The sequence below is a fragment of the Rhagoletis pomonella genome, unplaced genomic scaffold (genome assembly GCF_013731165.1).
Source record: "Rhagoletis pomonella isolate Grant_MI unplaced genomic scaffold, Rhpom_1.0 Rhpom_scaffold_00004, whole genome shotgun sequence".
Classification (NCBI taxonomy): domain Eukaryota; kingdom Metazoa; phylum Arthropoda; class Insecta; order Diptera; family Tephritidae; genus Rhagoletis; species Rhagoletis pomonella.
Genome location: NW_023458558.1, coordinates 30,485,579 through 30,505,215, shown reverse-complemented (window position 1 = coordinate 30,505,215; position 19,637 = coordinate 30,485,579). Strand labels below are relative to the sequence as shown.

General features: G+C 37.0%; 1 protein-coding gene and 1 long non-coding RNA gene across 2 annotated transcripts in view; one reads left to right on the top strand and one right to left on the bottom strand.

Moving 5' to 3' along the window:
* Positions 1-19,637, bottom strand: part of LOC118737438 — a 481,479-nt gene that overhangs the window by 277,144 nt on the left and 184,698 nt on the right. The gene's annotated exons all lie outside the window — the stretch shown is intronic.
* LOC118737433 (homeobox protein slou) overlaps positions 15,658-19,637 on the top strand; it is a 39,002-nt gene continuing 35,022 nt past the window's right edge. Inside the window, exon 1 of the mRNA XM_036467920.1 lies at positions 15,658-17,893. Coding sequence (XP_036323813.1) covers positions 16,313-17,893 — 1,581 coding nt within the window. The 5' untranslated portion in view covers positions 15,658-16,312. The remainder of the gene's footprint in view (positions 17,894-19,637) is intronic.

The window sequence follows — 19,637 nt, the reverse complement described above, 5'->3', positions numbered from 1 at the left end:
TAATGAACGTTCAAGTATTGACATGTTAATGCTCTGAGCAGCCGCATCAAAGTTAGTGGAACAGATTTTTAGTAGATTTTTTTTTGTAAACGATTAACGTTTTATTCAATTTGTTTTTATTAAACTCGCTAATTACTCTGTAAATTTTATTTATGGCCGATAAATAACAAAGGAGATTTAATATTAAAGGACATACTACCAAGCTTATCTATGTTTTTGTGTGTTTTTTTTTTTTAAATAAAATGTGCATAAATAACATACTGTAAATACGGTGACGAGAATGTTATTAGGGAAGAGAAAGTTTTGCAAATATTGGTTATTTTTCTTTGTGTAAAAAATGTTTATGTCAGCCGCTGTGGTGTAGTTGTGGGAAGCAGTGTGCGCTTTCACATCGAAAATAGGTTTTTTCTTAACAGCGGTCGCTCCTCGGCAGGCAATGGCAACCTCCGGGTGTATTTCTGCCATGAAAAACAACTTCTCATAGAAATACAATCGCCGGTCGGAGTCGGCGTAAAACTGTAGGTCCTTCCGCTTTGTGTGATAACATCAAGGCGCACGCCACAAATCGGAGGAGAAGCTCGCCAAACACTAACGTATGTATGTGTAAGCGTCTATCTATTATTATTATAAAAATGTTTATTATTTTTTATGAAAATAAAGCTTACTATCAAAAAAAAAAAACATATAAATCAAAATTTCAAACTTCATGAAATATTTGTAAACATTCTATGAATTTTAACAAAGGTTAATCGAGATTTGAAACTTTTTAATAAGATTTTCAGAATTGTTTTGATCTTGCAGTTTTGTAGGCCATCAAATTTCAGTATAATAAGTGCGAGTTTGCGGTTGACTTTTGGTTAGTTTTTTTTCATGCATTTACTTCCATACAAAGTATGTTCAAAAATTTTTTTTTTGTATGGAGAAAACGAGCAAAACTTTCGTAAAAAAAAAAAATGCAAAAATCAAGGACAAGCTCTAGCTGCTTAAGAACTGCGTCTTTTTATACCAAAATTGAATGGGCTACAAAACTGCATACTGAAAATTTAACTAAGAAATCTAATTAAAACGCTCAAAATTTTGATGAAACTTATCAAATTTTACAAATTTTTGTACAAAGTTTGAAATTTTGACTTACATGGTTTTTGTTATATAAAGAGCTACACTTTCGTAAAAAAATAATAAACATTAAATAAACTAAAGGGAAATAGCCAAATAATGCTAAAATATCGCCGCTCTGTTTATATTTTCGGCACTGTATGTATGTATGTATGTAGTTGACCGAATACTATACATACATACATACATATGTACGTACAAATCTGCATTATTGCCTATGCGTATGCGAAGATATTGTACACTCATATGTATGAATTTATGTATGTACATATGTATTTACATATATGTATGTGTTAATAATGCATATGCTAAGGCACACAGCGCGTGCTTAACGCGATAAATGAATTCAACTGCGCATAATTGCACATTGACTTTAGTCGCTCATTAGTTTAATTAGGTTACAAATTAACGACTCGTGGCAGCGTAAAACGAGCATTAAATAGCGAATAACTGACTGCATTAACGCCCACATAGACGCAAATGCAATAGGATGACCACACGCAAATAGTACATCGGGCTTACATAAATACGCTAATTTATTTGCATAATTTGAGTATATGTATGTACATACATACATATCTACAAATGATAGATATGTACGTACATATTAGCGCAAATAAAATGATTTAATGCTGAGTTAGGGACGAATGTGGGAGCCGAATGCCTGCAGCAATAGTAAAAAAAATAACCTAGAAATGGAAGCGATAAAAAACCAACACAAATAAAAATAATTTAATTAGCAATAAATTACGTTGTTGACCGCAGAAAATGCGTTTTAATGAAGGAAAATGGTTGAGCAGATTTTAAGCTCATTTGCATGAATAATTAATTTCGCTGCAGAATGGTGTGGTGTGTGAAGGAAGGAAGGCAGGGCAAAAATGAAATGAAAGCAGCAGGCCAAAGCTACTAATTGCCACTGTTGGAATGGCTCTGTGAAGCGATTAAGTAACAAATGTTATGCCTGCAATTAAAAAAGCCGAACAAATTTTACCAAAAAAATCAATTACGTTTATCGTGAAATAAAAAAGGTATATATAAAAATTATGCATAAGAAAATTTTAATATATGAATTATCAAAAGAAAACGACAACCATATTGTCGCTTGCCAATGAAAACCTAGAATAATTTTACTGTAGAACCCTCACCTTTAATAGGCGACTGCCATTGCGTTTACGTGATTTTACATTAAGTTTAGCAGCCATTGCAAATGCGGCTTTAGATAGCAGGACTCCTCTCTAGTACAGGCTCGAGAGATTTGCAACTTCGATTATTTTACTGCGTTATTCGTAAGAACGGGCATAATACAGATATTTTAGAGGTGTAAGAATGCTGGTTTTATGATGCTATGCTAAAAGAAGTTTGATTTAATTGGAAATTCCAGGCCAAAGTCCCAAGCTGCAAAGTCTGGAAAACCTGTCTCATCTTGATTCCAAATATCCCAGATAGGCCTTTTTAAGGTCCCAAAAATCCCGGGATTCTTGGCAAATAATCCCGGGTTTTTTCGGGATTTGTAATTTGCACTGATGGCAATAATAGAAACTCATTTTTTAACAGTTTTGTATATATGTATATATTTCTTTTCAATTTAATAATTGATATTTTTTTACAAATGTATAACACCGCGCAATAGCGAATTTTAAACACAAATATCAATATATTCGCACAAACATGGGCCAAATATAGTAAAATTGCGTTTTTAGTCTCCACTCTGATGTCAGTAATTCAAAAATGATTTACAAAAATTCAGAGAAATGTGCTTAGAGAAGAAGTATGGGTGTGAGGAAATCCTGTAGAATTTAAACAGATTCAAGTTTTTGGTGCAGAAGGACTGGTAAGTATTAAAAATGTTCTTTTAAAATTTTATTCTTCAAATTGCGCAATACTTGTTCTTGAAAAAATTACATGTTAAGGACTTATATAAACTCGATAACATCCAACTTTATCAGTTTAAAAAATTACCTATTTGTGCTTGTGAATCCAAAAAAATATAATTTTCTTTTAATTCTAATGAAATTTTCTCTGGCATTTGGTACTCATATTTTTTTCATTGCATTGAATTTTTTTAATAATTTTTGGAATCAGTCATATCTTTGAAATTACAAAGTCCTTTAAAATAAATCCTGATCTAAACCAGTTTATTTATTATATACTAGCTGACCCGGCGAACTTCGTCCCGCCCAAAATTAATTTTTTTATTGAAACATTTGGTCCAACGTTTTCACCACAATTCACGTTCAAGTTTGGTTTTCGTTATGTCCGTGAAGAAGTTCTTGCGGCAACACTGATACGGTACGATGATGAATCTTTATCCTTGTATCCTATATCCTGTGCCCTTGAATCTGGAGGCAATTTCAAGATGGTCTCTTTGGTCTACAGAAATCCAAGGAACATAGACTTACTTCGGACGAAATATCACAAATGTCTTACATTTTTTTTTGTAGGTATTCATCAAGAATTATCTTTATTCTGTTTAGTCACAGTAGATTAAGGACCGCAATGGTTATGGTAGTAGATTTAACGGTGGTAACTTGACTACTTTGATGCCTGGTATCTCCGAATGACTTCACTTGAAAATTTTTAGCAATAGCTCGACCCCAGCGCAACCTTGCGGATCTTTTTTGCAATACTATTGCCACTACTCTTACCCCTATATATCTTTATTATGAGGCAAATGGGTTCAAAAATATTTCCCTTCATGTTACCAATACATGTTTTGAATATTAGCCAGATCGGATCGTGATGTTTTAAGTTGTTAACCTCGTTTAGGAGGAGATCACTCACAAAAACAGGTACCCAAGAATTATATATGTATTTACAGATAGGTAAAAAGTTCAGTATGTTTGGAAGGCGCCACGCCCACTTTTCTCCATGAGTATAGGATTGATACCATATCAAGTTCCAGGACTCTACCAAAATACTTCCAGAGATATGCGGTATGAAAAATTCGAGATGCCACGCTCCCTTGATATAACGAAATTATTATCAGCCTTTAACCATAAGGTGTCCACAATTTCATAGAAATCGGTACAACCATTTGTGAGATCACCTCTTATAAAAATAGGGGACTTCTCTTTATATAATTGGTATAGATAATAAGTATACGTAAATAGCCAATAGCCGATTGCTTTGCGGCGCCTTAAAACACCTTTCCAACTGTAAAACAATCATTCAATTATATTTTATGTATAGCTATAATACGTGTACCGAATTTTTTCGAATAGATCAGTCCTTGGTCCACCTATCAGAAAAAAGTATCCTATATGTTAATCCGGGCAATAAGCTACCCATGCGCCAAATTTCAAGCAAATCAGCTCATAAAGAAGATTTTTTCGAATACATCGATCCCAGCTCAACTTACCGGACAAAAGGATGTTATATGCTAAACTCGGTAAAAAACTACCTATGTACTAAACTTTGCGCAAATCAGACCATAAATACAATTTTTTCAAATAGATCGGTCCCTGGTCCACTTACCGGAAAAAAGAATCCAATATGCTAATCTGGGCAAAAAGCTACCTACTTAGCAAATTTGAAGCAAATCTGACCACAAATACGAATTTTTCGAATAGATCGGTCCCTGGTTCACTTCCCGATAAAAAAGGATCCTATATGCTAATCTCGGTAAAAAGCTACCTACGTACCGAATTTTAAGCAAAGCGGACCATAATAAGATTTTTCCGAATAGAGCGGTCCCTTGTCCACCTACAGGAAAAAAACAAATATTTTTGGTCTAAAACATGGTGGTTGCTGAAAGCTATTTATATACAAAATTTCCTGAAAATCGGACCAGCCGTTCGCGAGATTACCTGTTACAAAAAAAGGGACTTCTCTTTATATAATTAGTATAGATGAAAACGAACTGATGAATACATTTTTGGCTGTATCCGTTGTTTCTGATTGTCGCAAAAAAAACTTGCCTAGTGACGAATTCGCCCCTTGATATGGTGGTTGCTCACACCTATTTATATTCGAAATTGCATGAAAATTGGAAAACAGGATCCTATAAGCTTATCTAGGCAAAACCTACGTACCAAACTTTAATCAAATCGGACCATAAATACGATTTTTCCGAATAGATCGGTCCCTGGTCCACTTCCCGAAAAAAAGGAATCGTACATGCTAATCTAGGCAGAAAACTACCTACGTACCAAATTTTAAGCAAAAAACGGACCATAAATACGATTTTTCCGAATAGATCGGTCCCTGGTCCACTTCCCGGAAAAAAAGGATCCTATATGCTACCCTAGGCAAAAACCTACCTACGTACCAAATTTGAAGCAAATCGGACCATAATAAAATTTTTTCGAATAGATCGGTCCCTGGTCCACCTACCGGAAAAAAGTAAATTTTTTTTAGCCTAAAACATGGTGGTTGCTGAAAACTCTTTATATACAAAATTTCATTAAAATCGGACCAGCCGTTCGCGAGATTACCTGTTACAAAAAAAGGGACTTCTCTTTATACAATTAGTATAGATTTTAAGGTAGGAGAGCTTCCCAAACAATATAGAAGCAATTTTTCGATTTAAGTTGTTGAAAAATAATGAACATCTAAATCCCAGGACTAATCCCGGGATCCCGGGATTATGGTAACGACGACCAAAAATCCCGGGATCGGAAAAAGCTGAAAAATTAACATCACTAGTGTGCACAGTGCTGCATAACTGTTTAATTTTTACCCACTTGGTACTAATCATTCTTTGGCAATAGGCAGATGGTTAAAAAAATGTCACGTTGAAGTGCAAGCAATATTGCCTTGCGAGAGAATATATATTGAAAAGGATTTACTCATTTGTCTTTTAAAACAGCAAAGCACAACACCAAACTTTTTAATGATTGATTTGTTACTCTTCCAACTCTTAGAAGAGAGAACTAGTAATTTTTAGCAAAAAAAAACCGACTTCAACTCCCATATAAAAAAAATATATATATATATATATCACATGATCCGCTGATCGGATCTTAACCAGATTAGTATGGGACCACCTATGAGACACTACCTTTTCGATGCAAAAAGAATTATCGAAATCGGTTGACGTGGTCCAAAGTTATGCGGTAACATACATAAAAAAAAAAAAAAAATATTCCGACGAACTGATAACCTCCTCCTTTTTTGGAAGTCGGTTAAAAAATATACCACTGTTCCGAAACGAAGTCGGCGGCGGATTATTCTCGTGGTAATATCCCGAAATATCCCGGTATCCCGGGATTATCAATTTAGGATCCCGAAATCGCGGGATTCACAAAATGTTCCGGGATTGGATGCCTTAGTTCACTCCCTCACATATTCTTAAATAATGAATAATGAGAAGACAAGCAGTTTATATAATTTGTGGTTATACGGTGCGTATGCGCATCATTTGGTATTACATACATACACTCCATCCAACGACTACACTTTAAGAAAATATTTCTTCAAATACGGAAACCTTAATTGCAATTATACATATTACAATTTTTTATTACATGAGCAGAGCTGTGACAAAAAGTGGTATAAGGTATTTTAAGATGCCAGAAAGTTTATTAATATTAATCGAAGGCGGAATATTATGGAATTTATTCAGAATTTGCTATAAATAGTAATTATATTATCGATAAATCCTTCTAAGCTGAAAAACATAGGGCTTTTGATATAATATATAAAATAATATCGATAATGGCATGTTCATAAAGCCATCAGTGAATCCCCTCTCTTGAACTTGAAACGGCTTCTAAAACTAAAAAACGTTTAATTTCTTGATATCTTTTAGTGCAAAATTATTTTTAAACCAAAATTATACAGAGCTGTGTACATTAAAAAACCTCTGTCTTTAAGCACATTTTAAGCATTTTTTTTTTCAGAATTGAATACAAAGATTAGAGGAAACGAGTTCTGCAAGACATAAACTTCCCAGAGAGGGGCGTTATTTTAGTTTGGTCTTGGGGGCATGCGAAGATGTGTTGCCGCGTGCTGATCACTCAATGGGCCCATCTGCATTTATCCTATTCAGGTAAGAGTTTAGTCTGTTGCAGTATCCAAGCGAAGTAGCCTTGTATATTGCCAAGAACGTTTCCTTGTTTTTGCCCCAGGTGCTGCCGGAAGGCAACTTGAGAACCTTGTAGCGGCTCTTTACTCTATTGTACAATTAAGCGCGCCGAGAAACAGGCGGTGAAAAGGGTTCATCGAGGATTTCGTAGGGGAGCGGGCTAGACTCCTTGCATTGAAGAAGCGATATAGTTTGGAGAGGTAACCGTTTACTTTCGAGTACAAGTGATCAATTCCATTCCCGGGCGCCATTATCGAGCAGTCAACAGCGTAAGAGAGGCTGAGGGGGCTTTGAGATATAAAAATTAAAAAAGAAGCGGGAAAAGGACACCATCCTATAAGACCCTGTGTATAATTTTCCTTGGTGTGCTAGTTTTATCACTGAGGATTACTGATAAATGTCAACGACTCTGATAATTCGTCGACTACCGTTTGAAGCCTCAATTTCTTCTAGTATCGTGCAGTGACCTAGGGTTTATTTTTAATCCTCTTTCCATTGTTTCTTATACTTGTTGTATAAGTTATTGTCCAAAGTGTTGAACTTCCTAAGGAAGTATTGATAACTTAGCATGTGAGACGAGCATCTAGCTGCTTTGAGTTTTCTGAAAAGTTTATTTTTTCGGGTTTTAAGACACTTTAGACCTTTGGTATACCTGGGTAACCTGTAAGACTTATTTTTAACACTGGTACTATTTGAAGACATAGCTCACGTTTCAAATGCCTATATACTACATACGTATAATAAAATTGTAACATGCCGATGTCTGTACATTATAGATATTAAAGAAGAATTACTATGGGGTCTCTTTCTCAATAATATTTGGAACTTTTGTCTTGAAACATAGAGGAAAAAGAAATTATAGAGTTGGCATTTGTTTGAAAATTGCAGATTAGGTAAATTGATAAGATAAATTAAATATTACAATATGGCTGTCATCAGAAAGAGGTTTAAGCAGGTTTACAGGTGATGTATTTTGTGTGGAAGGTTGCCACCTGTTTGAAATTTTTTTATTTATTCAATTAATAAGATAAATTATATATTTAAATATGTGTACCAAACTAAAGAGGTTTAGGAAAAATATTTTCGAAAAGTTTTATTCATTAAATTTCAAAAAAAAAAAGAGATAAACTAAAGAGGTTTACGAAAAAAAACTCTTTAAATCTATTATATTTTTAGCAGTTTTGGGAGGGAGTAACAACACAAAAACACTTTTAAACACTGTGCCAGTGAAGCCGGGTATTTGCTAGTATTTGCTAAAAATTCCCAATCATACTTAAGATAAACAATTATTTAAAACATCAACTCACGGGCATCAAAGTTAAAAATTGACCTGATTCTTTCAATAGTCGATTATTCATTAATTTGCTTACAGACTTCCATAGGAATATGATGAACGTTCACGCATCTGATAACTTTACATTATTGCTTACTAAAATTAGGTATTCGATAGGTTTCAGTTTATTTACATATTACGCTGTTAATTTGTGCGAGGTATTCTTACCAAGTTTAAACTTGTTAATTTATTGTTAAAATTCCAGTTCTTTATGTCAAATCCAATATTTGATTTGATCCTCTATCTCTCTCTTTATTTTCTCTCAGTGCCGTTCATCACCGTTGGCATCCATTCATCAATACACCAATTAAACCAAGTGCGACAAATGGTGTTGTGAACAGGGAATATGCGCTTAAAAACTAATTAAAGCGAAAAGGCATAACAAGCTACCCATTAATAATGCTGCCAACCCAACCGAGTGCTGAGCAGACTAACCAGCTCCAATCCGATAGCTTCCCTACGCTCCTTCCCCGCCACAAGTGCACACGCTCACGTTCCATTGCTTCCATTTAGTGGTTAATTATAGAAAAATGTCTGCACTGTACTAAAGACAGTAATGCAAAGCAAACAAGCCGATAAGAGGAGTTCAAAAAAAAAAAATGGGAGGGTGGGATGGATGAGAGGAATTGGCGGATGCAGTGAAAAGATGTACATATGTATGTAAATAAATGTATGTGTGAAAGAGTGGCGAGTGCTTAAAAACCTCCTACAGGATGGCAGAAGAAGCAGTAAAGAGAGCAAATTGTGTGAAGTGCCACCCAATTGCAATATGCTTGTGTGTGTAATATTATACATACATATGTACATGTGTATATATATAAAGGAGTTAAAGTAAATGCACCGCTCCAAAAAGTAAAAGGAAAATCAGAAAAACCTAAGAGAAAAACGTGGAAAAAACAATAACAAAGCGGCTTTTGAAGTGCGGAACGCTACTGCCGCCTTGCTATGCCACTGTCAAGCAAGCAGGAATGCACCTCCATAGCTTACAAATGGAGTTCGTTCAGCATCGCTGCCATCGCACATCGTCGTAGTTCATTAAGCAGAGCAGACGTCATACGCAGCTGCACTGAATACCTCTAACAGGCCGCAAGCAAAGGCTTCAGCAAAGCATTATTACACATACATATTCATATATATGTATGTATATCCACCAGTTTTAGTGAAGGTACTTTATCTGCGCGCAGAGCCAATGTCACCAACAGCAGACAGCAGAGGATTACCCCCAGCCGGAGGTTGGTATGGGGTGAGAGGTAGGCGCTGCCGAGATTGCCCGACGATGCGCATAAACCGCAAATTGGATGCGATATTAAATTGCCTGTACAAAGCGCATATAAATTTTCCACAATTTAAACAATTTGCGCAAATGGAGAGCAAAATTGTCCATGAGGCGCTCATGGAGCGCAGTAAGTAATAGGACACATATCCGGCGCTTAGTATGCCTTTATAAATATGTATGCGTATGCGCAAAAGCAGAACAATTGGCAAAAGAGAAGTGCAACATCCAACGGGTGTGTGTGCATGTGGGTATGTGTGAGTGAAAGAGATGGCAGATCGTTGCTTGACTGGAAAGTGCCATGACCTAGCATGAATCATTGTGAGGCGGTGGCGTTGAATTGAGTGGACCACCTAGCCTGCATTGAAGCGCAAGGGCGCCTCGCTACACCTCCTCCGCTACACTAAATTTTAATTTTTTTCGTTGTGTTTTCGACTTCTAAGTAGTTTCCTAAATTTTCTGCTCTTTTTTGTATTTGAGCGCTCCACATTTTTCGCTTTTTACAACTTTATCATTCATTTTTTTTTGCTTTTCTTTTTTTGCTTTCAGTTACGTATTTTCCACATTCCATTTCATATTGTCGGAATCCTATTTCGTTGTTATCTCACCAGCTATGTGTGTAGCTGCCGCTGCTGTCGCCGTTGTTGTTATTCTCATTTTGGTATCCGTTTCCGTTCTCGTTGCTGCTGCTTCTCACCACCTATCGCATCTCCATCGCTCGAAAGCTTCTTCGTTCGCTCGGCACGTATTATGTGGAAAATGAAAATGCTTGTCGTTATTGTTCAGCTTCAGTAATTCACTAAATGCAGTTATACACAAAAAATGATTTATAAGTTGATGCGGCAAAGAGCAGCAAACAAGCGTACGAACATTGGAGAATTACATGTGTGGCGCACTGAACAGGGTTGCCATTTGGTTTTGGTTGCTGATTTTGGTTTGTAAAGAAAAAGTTTAAAATTCATAAGAAATGTTCCTGTTTTTTTGGCGGGCTTATCTAAAGTAAAGCTACTGTAGTAAAGTTGCTAGAGGGGCATACTAAGTTAGATTAGGTTAGGTTTTGGTGGCTGCCCCTTTTTAAGGGGCTCACTTAGACTGTTGTTGTTACTTCTTTTTAAAACCACTGCTAACGGTAACTGCGAAGTTAGAGCGAGAATCGTTGATTGCCGAGAACGATGTTTCGTATACGGTAAATGTTAGTCCCGAAGAGCTTCTCTGGACATATCATTTAGTACGCACCCAAGTGCGCATGCCACAATCTAGCAAAAACTTGGCAGTCTAGACTCTAGAGGAAATATTGAGCTGTGCTTCATACAGCTTCGACAAAAAGGATTCGGTAAAATATTGAATCTCACTGAACACCGATAAAATAATGGCCTGCAAGGGCACCCACTAGAATCAAGAGATCCAGTTTCGCGAGCCTAAGGAGATCCATAGACCGCCTTCAGTCCACCCTTGTCCAAAATGAATTCGCGTTACACATGCCCTGGTTTTCCTCCTGCATTCGCTGAGTTGACCTGAGAGAAGTCCAGAAGTAGTCAAGGGAACTCCAAGCCTCTCTCTTGTTGGCGATTCTTCCGCATCTGGCCAGTTCGTCAGCCGCTCAGTTTCCTGCTATATTACTGTGGTCTGGTACCCAAACAAGTCTGACAAAGTAATATTCCGGAGCTATAGAAATTGAAGCTTCGAGCGTACCATAAGCATATATGTATGTAATACTCCTATATTGGCAGTAAGAGCTAATACCGTAAGAAAACATTACAGTACAGATATGTCAATAAACGCATACAAAATATTATAAATCAACATGTACGCAACACATACACAAAAACGGTACTGCCAATATAGAAGTATTACATATATGACCTTAAGGTCATGTGGACTCCACCTTTAATTGCCGCTTGCCATTCTAAGTAGAAACCTACCTGAAAAACATTATGAGTGTGCTGGAAGCCTACAATTAAGATTGATGGAGAGCTACCTGGAAAATTTACCTCTCCATCGACCCTTCCGTCAAGCTTCGACCCATCCGTGTAAAAGTTTACCGATACTATTAAATCACTTGAACACTAAAATCGTTCGCCCCTATGGCTTTTGGCGTTCTTTTAAACTTTGGCACTACATTTCTACTTTTAAGAGTGCTGCGTAAACTAACCCTTTACAACTAATCATACAAACAGGTGTAAAATGACCTGTCTTGGACATATTTAATAATAATTAATTGAATATACACCCGTGTAATTTTCAACCAAATTATTTGCACGAAACTTGGAAAATTTTTTTTTGATTTGAAACTTCTTTAGCGGCGGTCGCTTGGTTGGGAGTAAAGTGGAAAATTCAACGGAAATTGTCAACGGAAATGATGCAATAGGAATTGTGCAACGGAAATGGTTGGCGCTTAAATAAATGCTTCTTGAGTATATGCACATGGTAATAATTTAACAAAACCTTGCTAATAAAAGGTTAAAGAAGAACACTTAGAAATAAACCAACAAAAGAATGAAAGTACATAGATAAGGAAAAGGATAGAGGCAAAGGTAAAAAATAAAAACAAAAACAAAGATGCGGTAAAATAAAGGAATAAAAGAAATTCAAGGTAAATTTAAACACTCTACTTATATAAGGGCAAAGGAGAAGGGGAATATGTAGAAGAAGAAAATGATAAACATAAAAGTAAAAACAAAGATAAATATAAAGAAAAAAATGAGGTAGGATACCGACAAAAGTAAAGATCAAGATGGAGGAAGAAAGATTAAAATAAAGGTAATTATAGAGAAAAGTATAAAGACAGAAGAAGCAGAAGCTCGGCCAAACACTAACATATGTGTAAGCGCCAATCTATTATTATTACTATTATATGTATAGACAGAGACACAGATACTCAATCTATGCACTATTTTGGGTTTTCGGGATTCTCGGGACTTATCTTTATAATAATCAGTATTGTTTTTCGGTTTTGTTATTGATATTTTTATCGATTTTGTTACCGAAATTTTTACCGATATTGGTATCGATTTTGCTATCGGTATCTTCGGAACTTATCGCTATAATAATCGATATTTTCATAGATTTTTTATCGATATTTTTATCGATTTGTTATCGATTTTGTAAACCATATTTTTAGCGATTTTTATCGATGTTTTTAACGATTTTTTACATTTCATTTATTTTTATTTTCTATTAATATCATTTAATTTTCAAATTAGACTTTGAGATGCGATTGTTTTAAGTAGAAGAATATATGTATACTTTTTAATTTCATTTAGTTTTTAGAAACTAATTTTATTTATGTTTTTATGTAACTTAATTTTCTTTTAATGTTTGTTCTTGTTTTTCTAATTAAATTGTTTTTGTTTTTTTAATCAAATTACATAACTTCTTTTACTTTTAAATTCTAATCATTTATAAAGGTACATATTTTTTTAAATTTAATTAATTTTATTTTATTTTTCTATATCATATTTTTTTCTTTTTCAATTACATAATAATTTTTTTTTAATTCCATTTATTTTTTAATTTTTGTTTTATTCTTTAACTTATTTTTCTTTTAGTTTTTATATTTTATTGTTTTAAACCGAAAAATATTTTTTTTTAAATTTCATAAAATTTTGAAACGTATATAATGTTTTTTGTTTCTGTAATTAAGTTTTTTTGTTTTTAAGTTTTAGGCTTTATTATTTTAAATAGAAGCGCATTTTTCTGAATTCATTTAAGTTTTAGAAATCTATTTTTTTTGCTTTTACTTCTTTTTTTAGTTGAATTGTTTCCTATTTAATATTTCTTTTAATTTTCATTTCATATAATTTTAAGAAAACTTATTGCTTAACAAAACAGAATAACTCCAAGATCTTTAAATTAAGCTTTTGATAGGTCGAAAAGAGATTTCAAGATAGTTGCCAGAATTGATGAAAGACTTCTGTCTTTAATTTTAGGAATACAATATGGGAAAATCATGACGGACAATGTTGTTCGACACAATTTCTAATAGAGAAATGCAAAATAGAAATGAGTAATTTTTATGTACATATGTATGTAGTTAGTTCTATCATTAATTTTTTAGTTGAATTACTAAACTAATGTTGATGGGATATTTTGACAATTACGGCTTATTTAAAGTTCTATGTGCTCGTAAAATAGAAATAAAAATAAGAACCTAAATGACAAGAAGATGCCAACGTTTAGCATTAAGCAGCCGTGGATTGAAAAAAATGGGGCGAATCGTTGAAATCTTACATGACTTGATGCCTTGTCAACCCCCTTAATTACTACAAATTTTGATGCATGCCCAATGTTTCTTTGTATGAATAAATCTGTTCATGTACAAATAGTATCTAAGTATGTGCGTGTATGAGTGTAATTTCCGAGAATTTACATGGTAATGCATGGTGAATTTTAATTAATTAGGCGTCGCAAACGTTACCCAATTAGTATATGTATACATAAATGTATGAGTTTGTGTGTGCGCGTATGCAAATATGCATATGAGTGTGCTTGTATGTGTACAATTTATGTAGCTATTTGGCAATTAAATTACGTTCAACGGAAATTGGCAACACTACAAAGAAAATCGCATTCAAGCATTAAAAACTGGCAGACTGTCTGCCAACCCGCCCGCCAGCCACCCATTTAACGCACTATAGCATAACGCCAACAGCAAAAGCAGCAACTGAAAATAGACTAAAATGCGAAAATACAATAGCATAAGTAGATAGCGGCACACACACACGTACACCCACACACATGCCTGTGCATATATATGTTGGCCAACATTGTATGCGTAGCTAAAAACAAGTCAATGAAAACGAATAAAAGACTAAAAACAAACAACAACAATACGTAGAAAAACGAAGCACAAAATCGGAGCCAACTCAACTCAGCAAATGCTTTAAAACAAAACCCTGAAATCCATTTCCCGTGCAACCAAGCGTTTAAACAAACAAATTTTTCGCTAAATAATTTGACAATTACTCACATCCCTCAAAGTGGGGACGCTGACTGGGGGCAACTATTATATATACATATAGTAAATAGGAGAAGTCCGCAACAGATTTAGGAGACGAGTTGTCGAGCGCGAGGACTCACAGGCAGGCAAGTAAGTGAAACGTGAGCGGAAGCGGAAGAAGAGAAGGGAGGCAGAGGAGCTAGAGAGTTAGACGCCTCCCAGTAGTAGCAGTCTCCGACTCTCTATCTCTCTCACAACCAGTAGGGCCCTGTAGGGGCTGTTAAAGAAGACAGAGGTGGTGCAGTCATTTATTTTTGTTTCAATGGCGCACATTTACGCTACCGTGGGCAATGGCGTGCAACGTAGTGCATGCGAAAAATGAAAAGTCGCCTCGGAACACACCATTACATTTGCTAACGAGGGGAAAACAAATTAAATCATTAGATTGTGATACTGATTCTTTAAACTTAAGTACCGAGCGTAGTTATGGTGTGTCAAAAGATGCCGCATACAGCAGCGAACTCACATATGCATGTATGTATGTATGTGAAAGGATGTATACACTCGCAAGGGTACACATAATTGGGGGAAAAAATCGAAAAAAAAACAACTTCTATAAAAGTCAACTCATTTCCATTAGCCAAAAAAGGCGGAGCTACATACTTCCTGCATGCGCCCGAAAAGTCACTCAAAATTCCACTCATTCACAAGGCGAGCGCGCCGCAACAGATATTCTCCAATGGGGCGTGCACATGTGGCAAGAATCACCACCACAACGTCATGGGCGACACAGCCACCACCACCGCCACACACAAGCGGCGCCTCGAGTATGGGGTGTCGCACTGAGTGCCGCAGTATCGCTCAGCATCCGCTCAGTAGCAGTTCCGTTGTCGCAAGCAGATAGTACGGGTTCGGTAGTCAGCCAACTATTCAGTTACTGTGCGCCTCGCTTAACTAGATTAGCGCCGCGCAACAAATCCGAGTGACAGCGCAACCAACTGACACAGCTGACGCGCGTAACGTCAGAGCGCGCGTTCAACCCTTCGCATTACGCGTGAGTGTGACTGCGTTTTAGTTGTGTTTGAGTGGGGTGTGCGTTGCAGACATCTGAAGAAGAAGAAGAAGAAGCAGGAGAGCAAACCCACCGCGGCTATTCTGCCCCTCTGTTGATACGCACTGCAGATGAAGACGCGACGCGAAATCAGTAACAGTCGATTGGCTGCCATCAGAGTTACAAGTACTTAAACGCCGTCAAGCGGACGGAAGTCAAAGGTCGATCGGTCGTCACTAATAAATCTCGCTAAATACTTCCGTGTACGCGTATAGGTGACCGTTGTGTCCAGTGTCGTATGACTTTAGGCACCGGTGTCGAGTGCAAGGAATAAAAGTGTTTGCACAGCGTCAGCAAGCGTCATTACAACAAGTGAACGCTTAGTGTGCGGAACAGTCGTGAGCACGGTGGGAACTTTGAATCATAGTTAAGTGGAGAATAACTGGGTTAACGAACGCGCCTTTACTCGCGTGTGTTGTGAATTACAAAAAATTTTGTCGAGAAACCTTATTAAAATATTAAAAAAATATATATATTTTTAAGTGTTTAAAGTGCCCCCGAAGCCCTCCGGCAAAATGGTGATGCTGCAGTCACCAGCCAAAAACTCCGACGCTTTGCCAGCTAATGCCGTCGGCGGCCAACTGAGTCCCAACTCCAATCCCGATTCGCCCAAATCGAACACTTCACCGGAGGTTGCAAGCAGTAATGCCGGCGGTGCTGCAACGCCCACGTCAACCACGTCTAGCGCCTCGCTAACGCCAAAGATACCCAAATTCATTATAAGCCAACAATCTCTAGCAGCCGCTAATAATAGCGGTACCTCAACCACCGCCGCCGGCAAATCGTCCAACGCCAATAGCGACAGCCTGCGCTACTCGCTCGAGCGTCTAAAGCAGATGACAGAGTTGAATGTTGTGAATCGCCTAAGTCCCACTGCAACGAACGCCGATTCCCCTGAACACGCCGATGCGGAAAAGTGCAATAATAATAATAGTAACAGTGTGAACAACAATAACAACACTTATACTAACGGCCCCACAGGCAACAGCAACGGCGGCAACAACAACTGTAATACCAACAGCCGTCCCTCCCTTACACCGCCAGCCACATTCCCCAGTCCGCCACAACGTAAGCTGCTTGAGTTTAACGATGTGCCCGGCCAATTAACGCGCCCAGAGCCTTTGCCTCATCCGCATGCCGCTCTCTTGCAGCAACATCCACATTTGCTACAAAATCCGCAATTCATCGCCGCCGCCGCCGCTGCCCAACATCAGCATCAACATAATCACAATCTTCAGCAGCATCATCAACACCAACACCAACACCAGCATCACCATCTCCATCAACAACCGCCAACGAACCATCCGCATTCGCATCCCCACCATCCATTAGCAGATTTCCATCCAATGCGTCCATCGCTGTCCACTATGGTTGGTTTGACGCCACCACCGCCATCGTCGCAAACTTCGAATTTACATCTGCATCTGCCATCGCCCGCCAGCTCGCCGCTTTCGCCACCCACATCACCGCTTCAATCACAACATTCCGAACAGCCGCAAACAACACCGCAACCGCTGTCACCCGTGCAGCCACAACATCAGCACCAGCACCAACACCAACACCAGCAGCCACATTCCACATCTACGTCATTGTCTTCCGCCTCGTCGAATATTGCACTTTCGCCCCAACAACATCATCTGCTGTCAACGCCACCCTCATCAATATTGCTCAGTGCTCCGCATACCCTTCCACATGCCGCCCAATTGGCCAATTGTAGTCCCTCATCAACACTTACGGCGCCGCATGATATGGATCTGGAAAGGATTAAGCTGGTCGCTGCGCAAGCAGTGGCTGCCCGGTCTACCGTGACATTGGGCTCAGCTGCTAATGCGTCTAGTACCTCCTCGGCTGCCGCTGCCGCCTCTATGGCCGCAGCGGCATCCGGCCTGTGTTTGTCATCGTCAAATCCGCGTCCAGACCTTAGCGACTATGGTTTTCGAATACAGTTGGGTGGGTTGGCGGCGGCGGCCGCTGCAGCTGCAGCCACTTCACGACAAATAGCGGCGGCAAATTATGCACGCAGTGATACGAGCGAAGAGTTGAATGTGGATGGCAACGATGAGGACAGCAACAATGGGTCAGATAGCACGCCAACGGTGAGTTTTGGGGAATTGGGAAATGGGGTTAATGCCGTCGAATCAAGAAAGTGTTTAGTATTCGCATTGATATGTATTTATTACCACTTCATTTTAAAGCAGTGAGATAGAAGCGAAGCTTGTGAACACCTTTGGTATTAAAATTTGCACTATCTGAAATAGAATAGATCTTGGTGATCAGTTCAAGTCACCTCTGCGAGAGATAATCATACCCTCAAATCGTTCACGCGGAATGTGCATTGTGGCGTCCTCTGTGCGGTGCCATGGTAATTTCGCATGAGTAAATGAAAAATAAATTATATGTAGTCTATGCAGATGCCACGAAAACTACATCGCCGACAGAATAGATGACAGCCTTTCTGTTCCTCAACAAAGAGGTTTTACTCTAGGCGGCCATCGTAGCCAAGTTATTAGGTCCCAGATTTAAATCTTACAAATACGAATTTTGTATTTTTATTTTAAATACTTGTAGTGTTCTTGGAGAAAATATGAAAAATCCACGGGATTTATTCCAAAACAAAAAATTTATGTATTTTTTATTATACTTGTATTATCGATTTTGAGACGAGCAACACGATTCCACTGTTCAAAATTCGAAAAAACTTTAACACCTTAATTAAAAAAATTCATTATTAATTGCTTTTTTCTATTTGCATGCAGGTGTGCATCCTTCACTCAATTTATTGTCCCTCGAACAATAAGTGCAATTGACGGCCTTTAATTTGAGTCAAGGTTGAAGCCTTTAGACCTTCTAAGAACCAAGTTATAACAATTTTAAGCAAAACTTCTAAACTGCTTTATTAGTTTTAACTGCGAAATTGGAAAAAATTGCGTAAAATTTTGAATGAAATTTCGAAGTTTAACTTCAGAATCGTAATCATTTAGCTCTTGAAGGGCCTAGAGACTTCTAACTTGGCATAAATTAAAGGCTATGAATTGCACTTATTATTCAGGAATATATCATTGAGTGAAGGACGCACAGCTGCATGCAAATAAAAAAAATGTAATAAATAATGCGGGGTTGATTATTTTTTTTCGCTTTTTAAGCAGTGGTATCGTGTTTCTCGTCTCAAGATCTATAACATTAGTATAATAAAAGATACAAAAAATGTTTTTGTTTTTTTAATATATCCGTTGGATTTTGCATGTTTTTTTTCGAAGAACACTATTTTTGACCCATTTTTTTAAGGTCAAAAAGTGCTTGTCGCTTAATGGCAATATTTTCTTGAAAGGCATACCAAAATATTGCTTCTGTCGCACGATTAATTGGCATAAAGTGTTAAAAAAGCACACTGTGTGCCGTTGAGTTAGCTCGAATATCATATTTTTCAGTCGAAAAAAGTAATTTTGAAATTTTAAAATTACTACGATGTACTTTTCTCAAAAACATATGACTCAAAACATATGATTTATTTAAATCTAATTCATTTATAAGCAATATATAATATAATAAAATAAAATGTCTATCGTACTTGGGCGTACAAAATTTTTGATTCTTAAATTGTTGAATCGCTGCTGTCTTGAAAAAACGTTAGAATACTTACCTCCTAGCCAAACTCCATAGAATTTCACTCCACAGTGTAGAATATGTTTTTTTTGTACAGTGGGTTAAACTCCACAATTTTTAATCAACATTTTCTATATTATTCAAAATATATTATGTATTTATTCGCCCTTTGTCAATATTTTACTGCTTATCATTTTAACCCTTTAACGACCATTTCTTTTGACTTGTGGCAATATT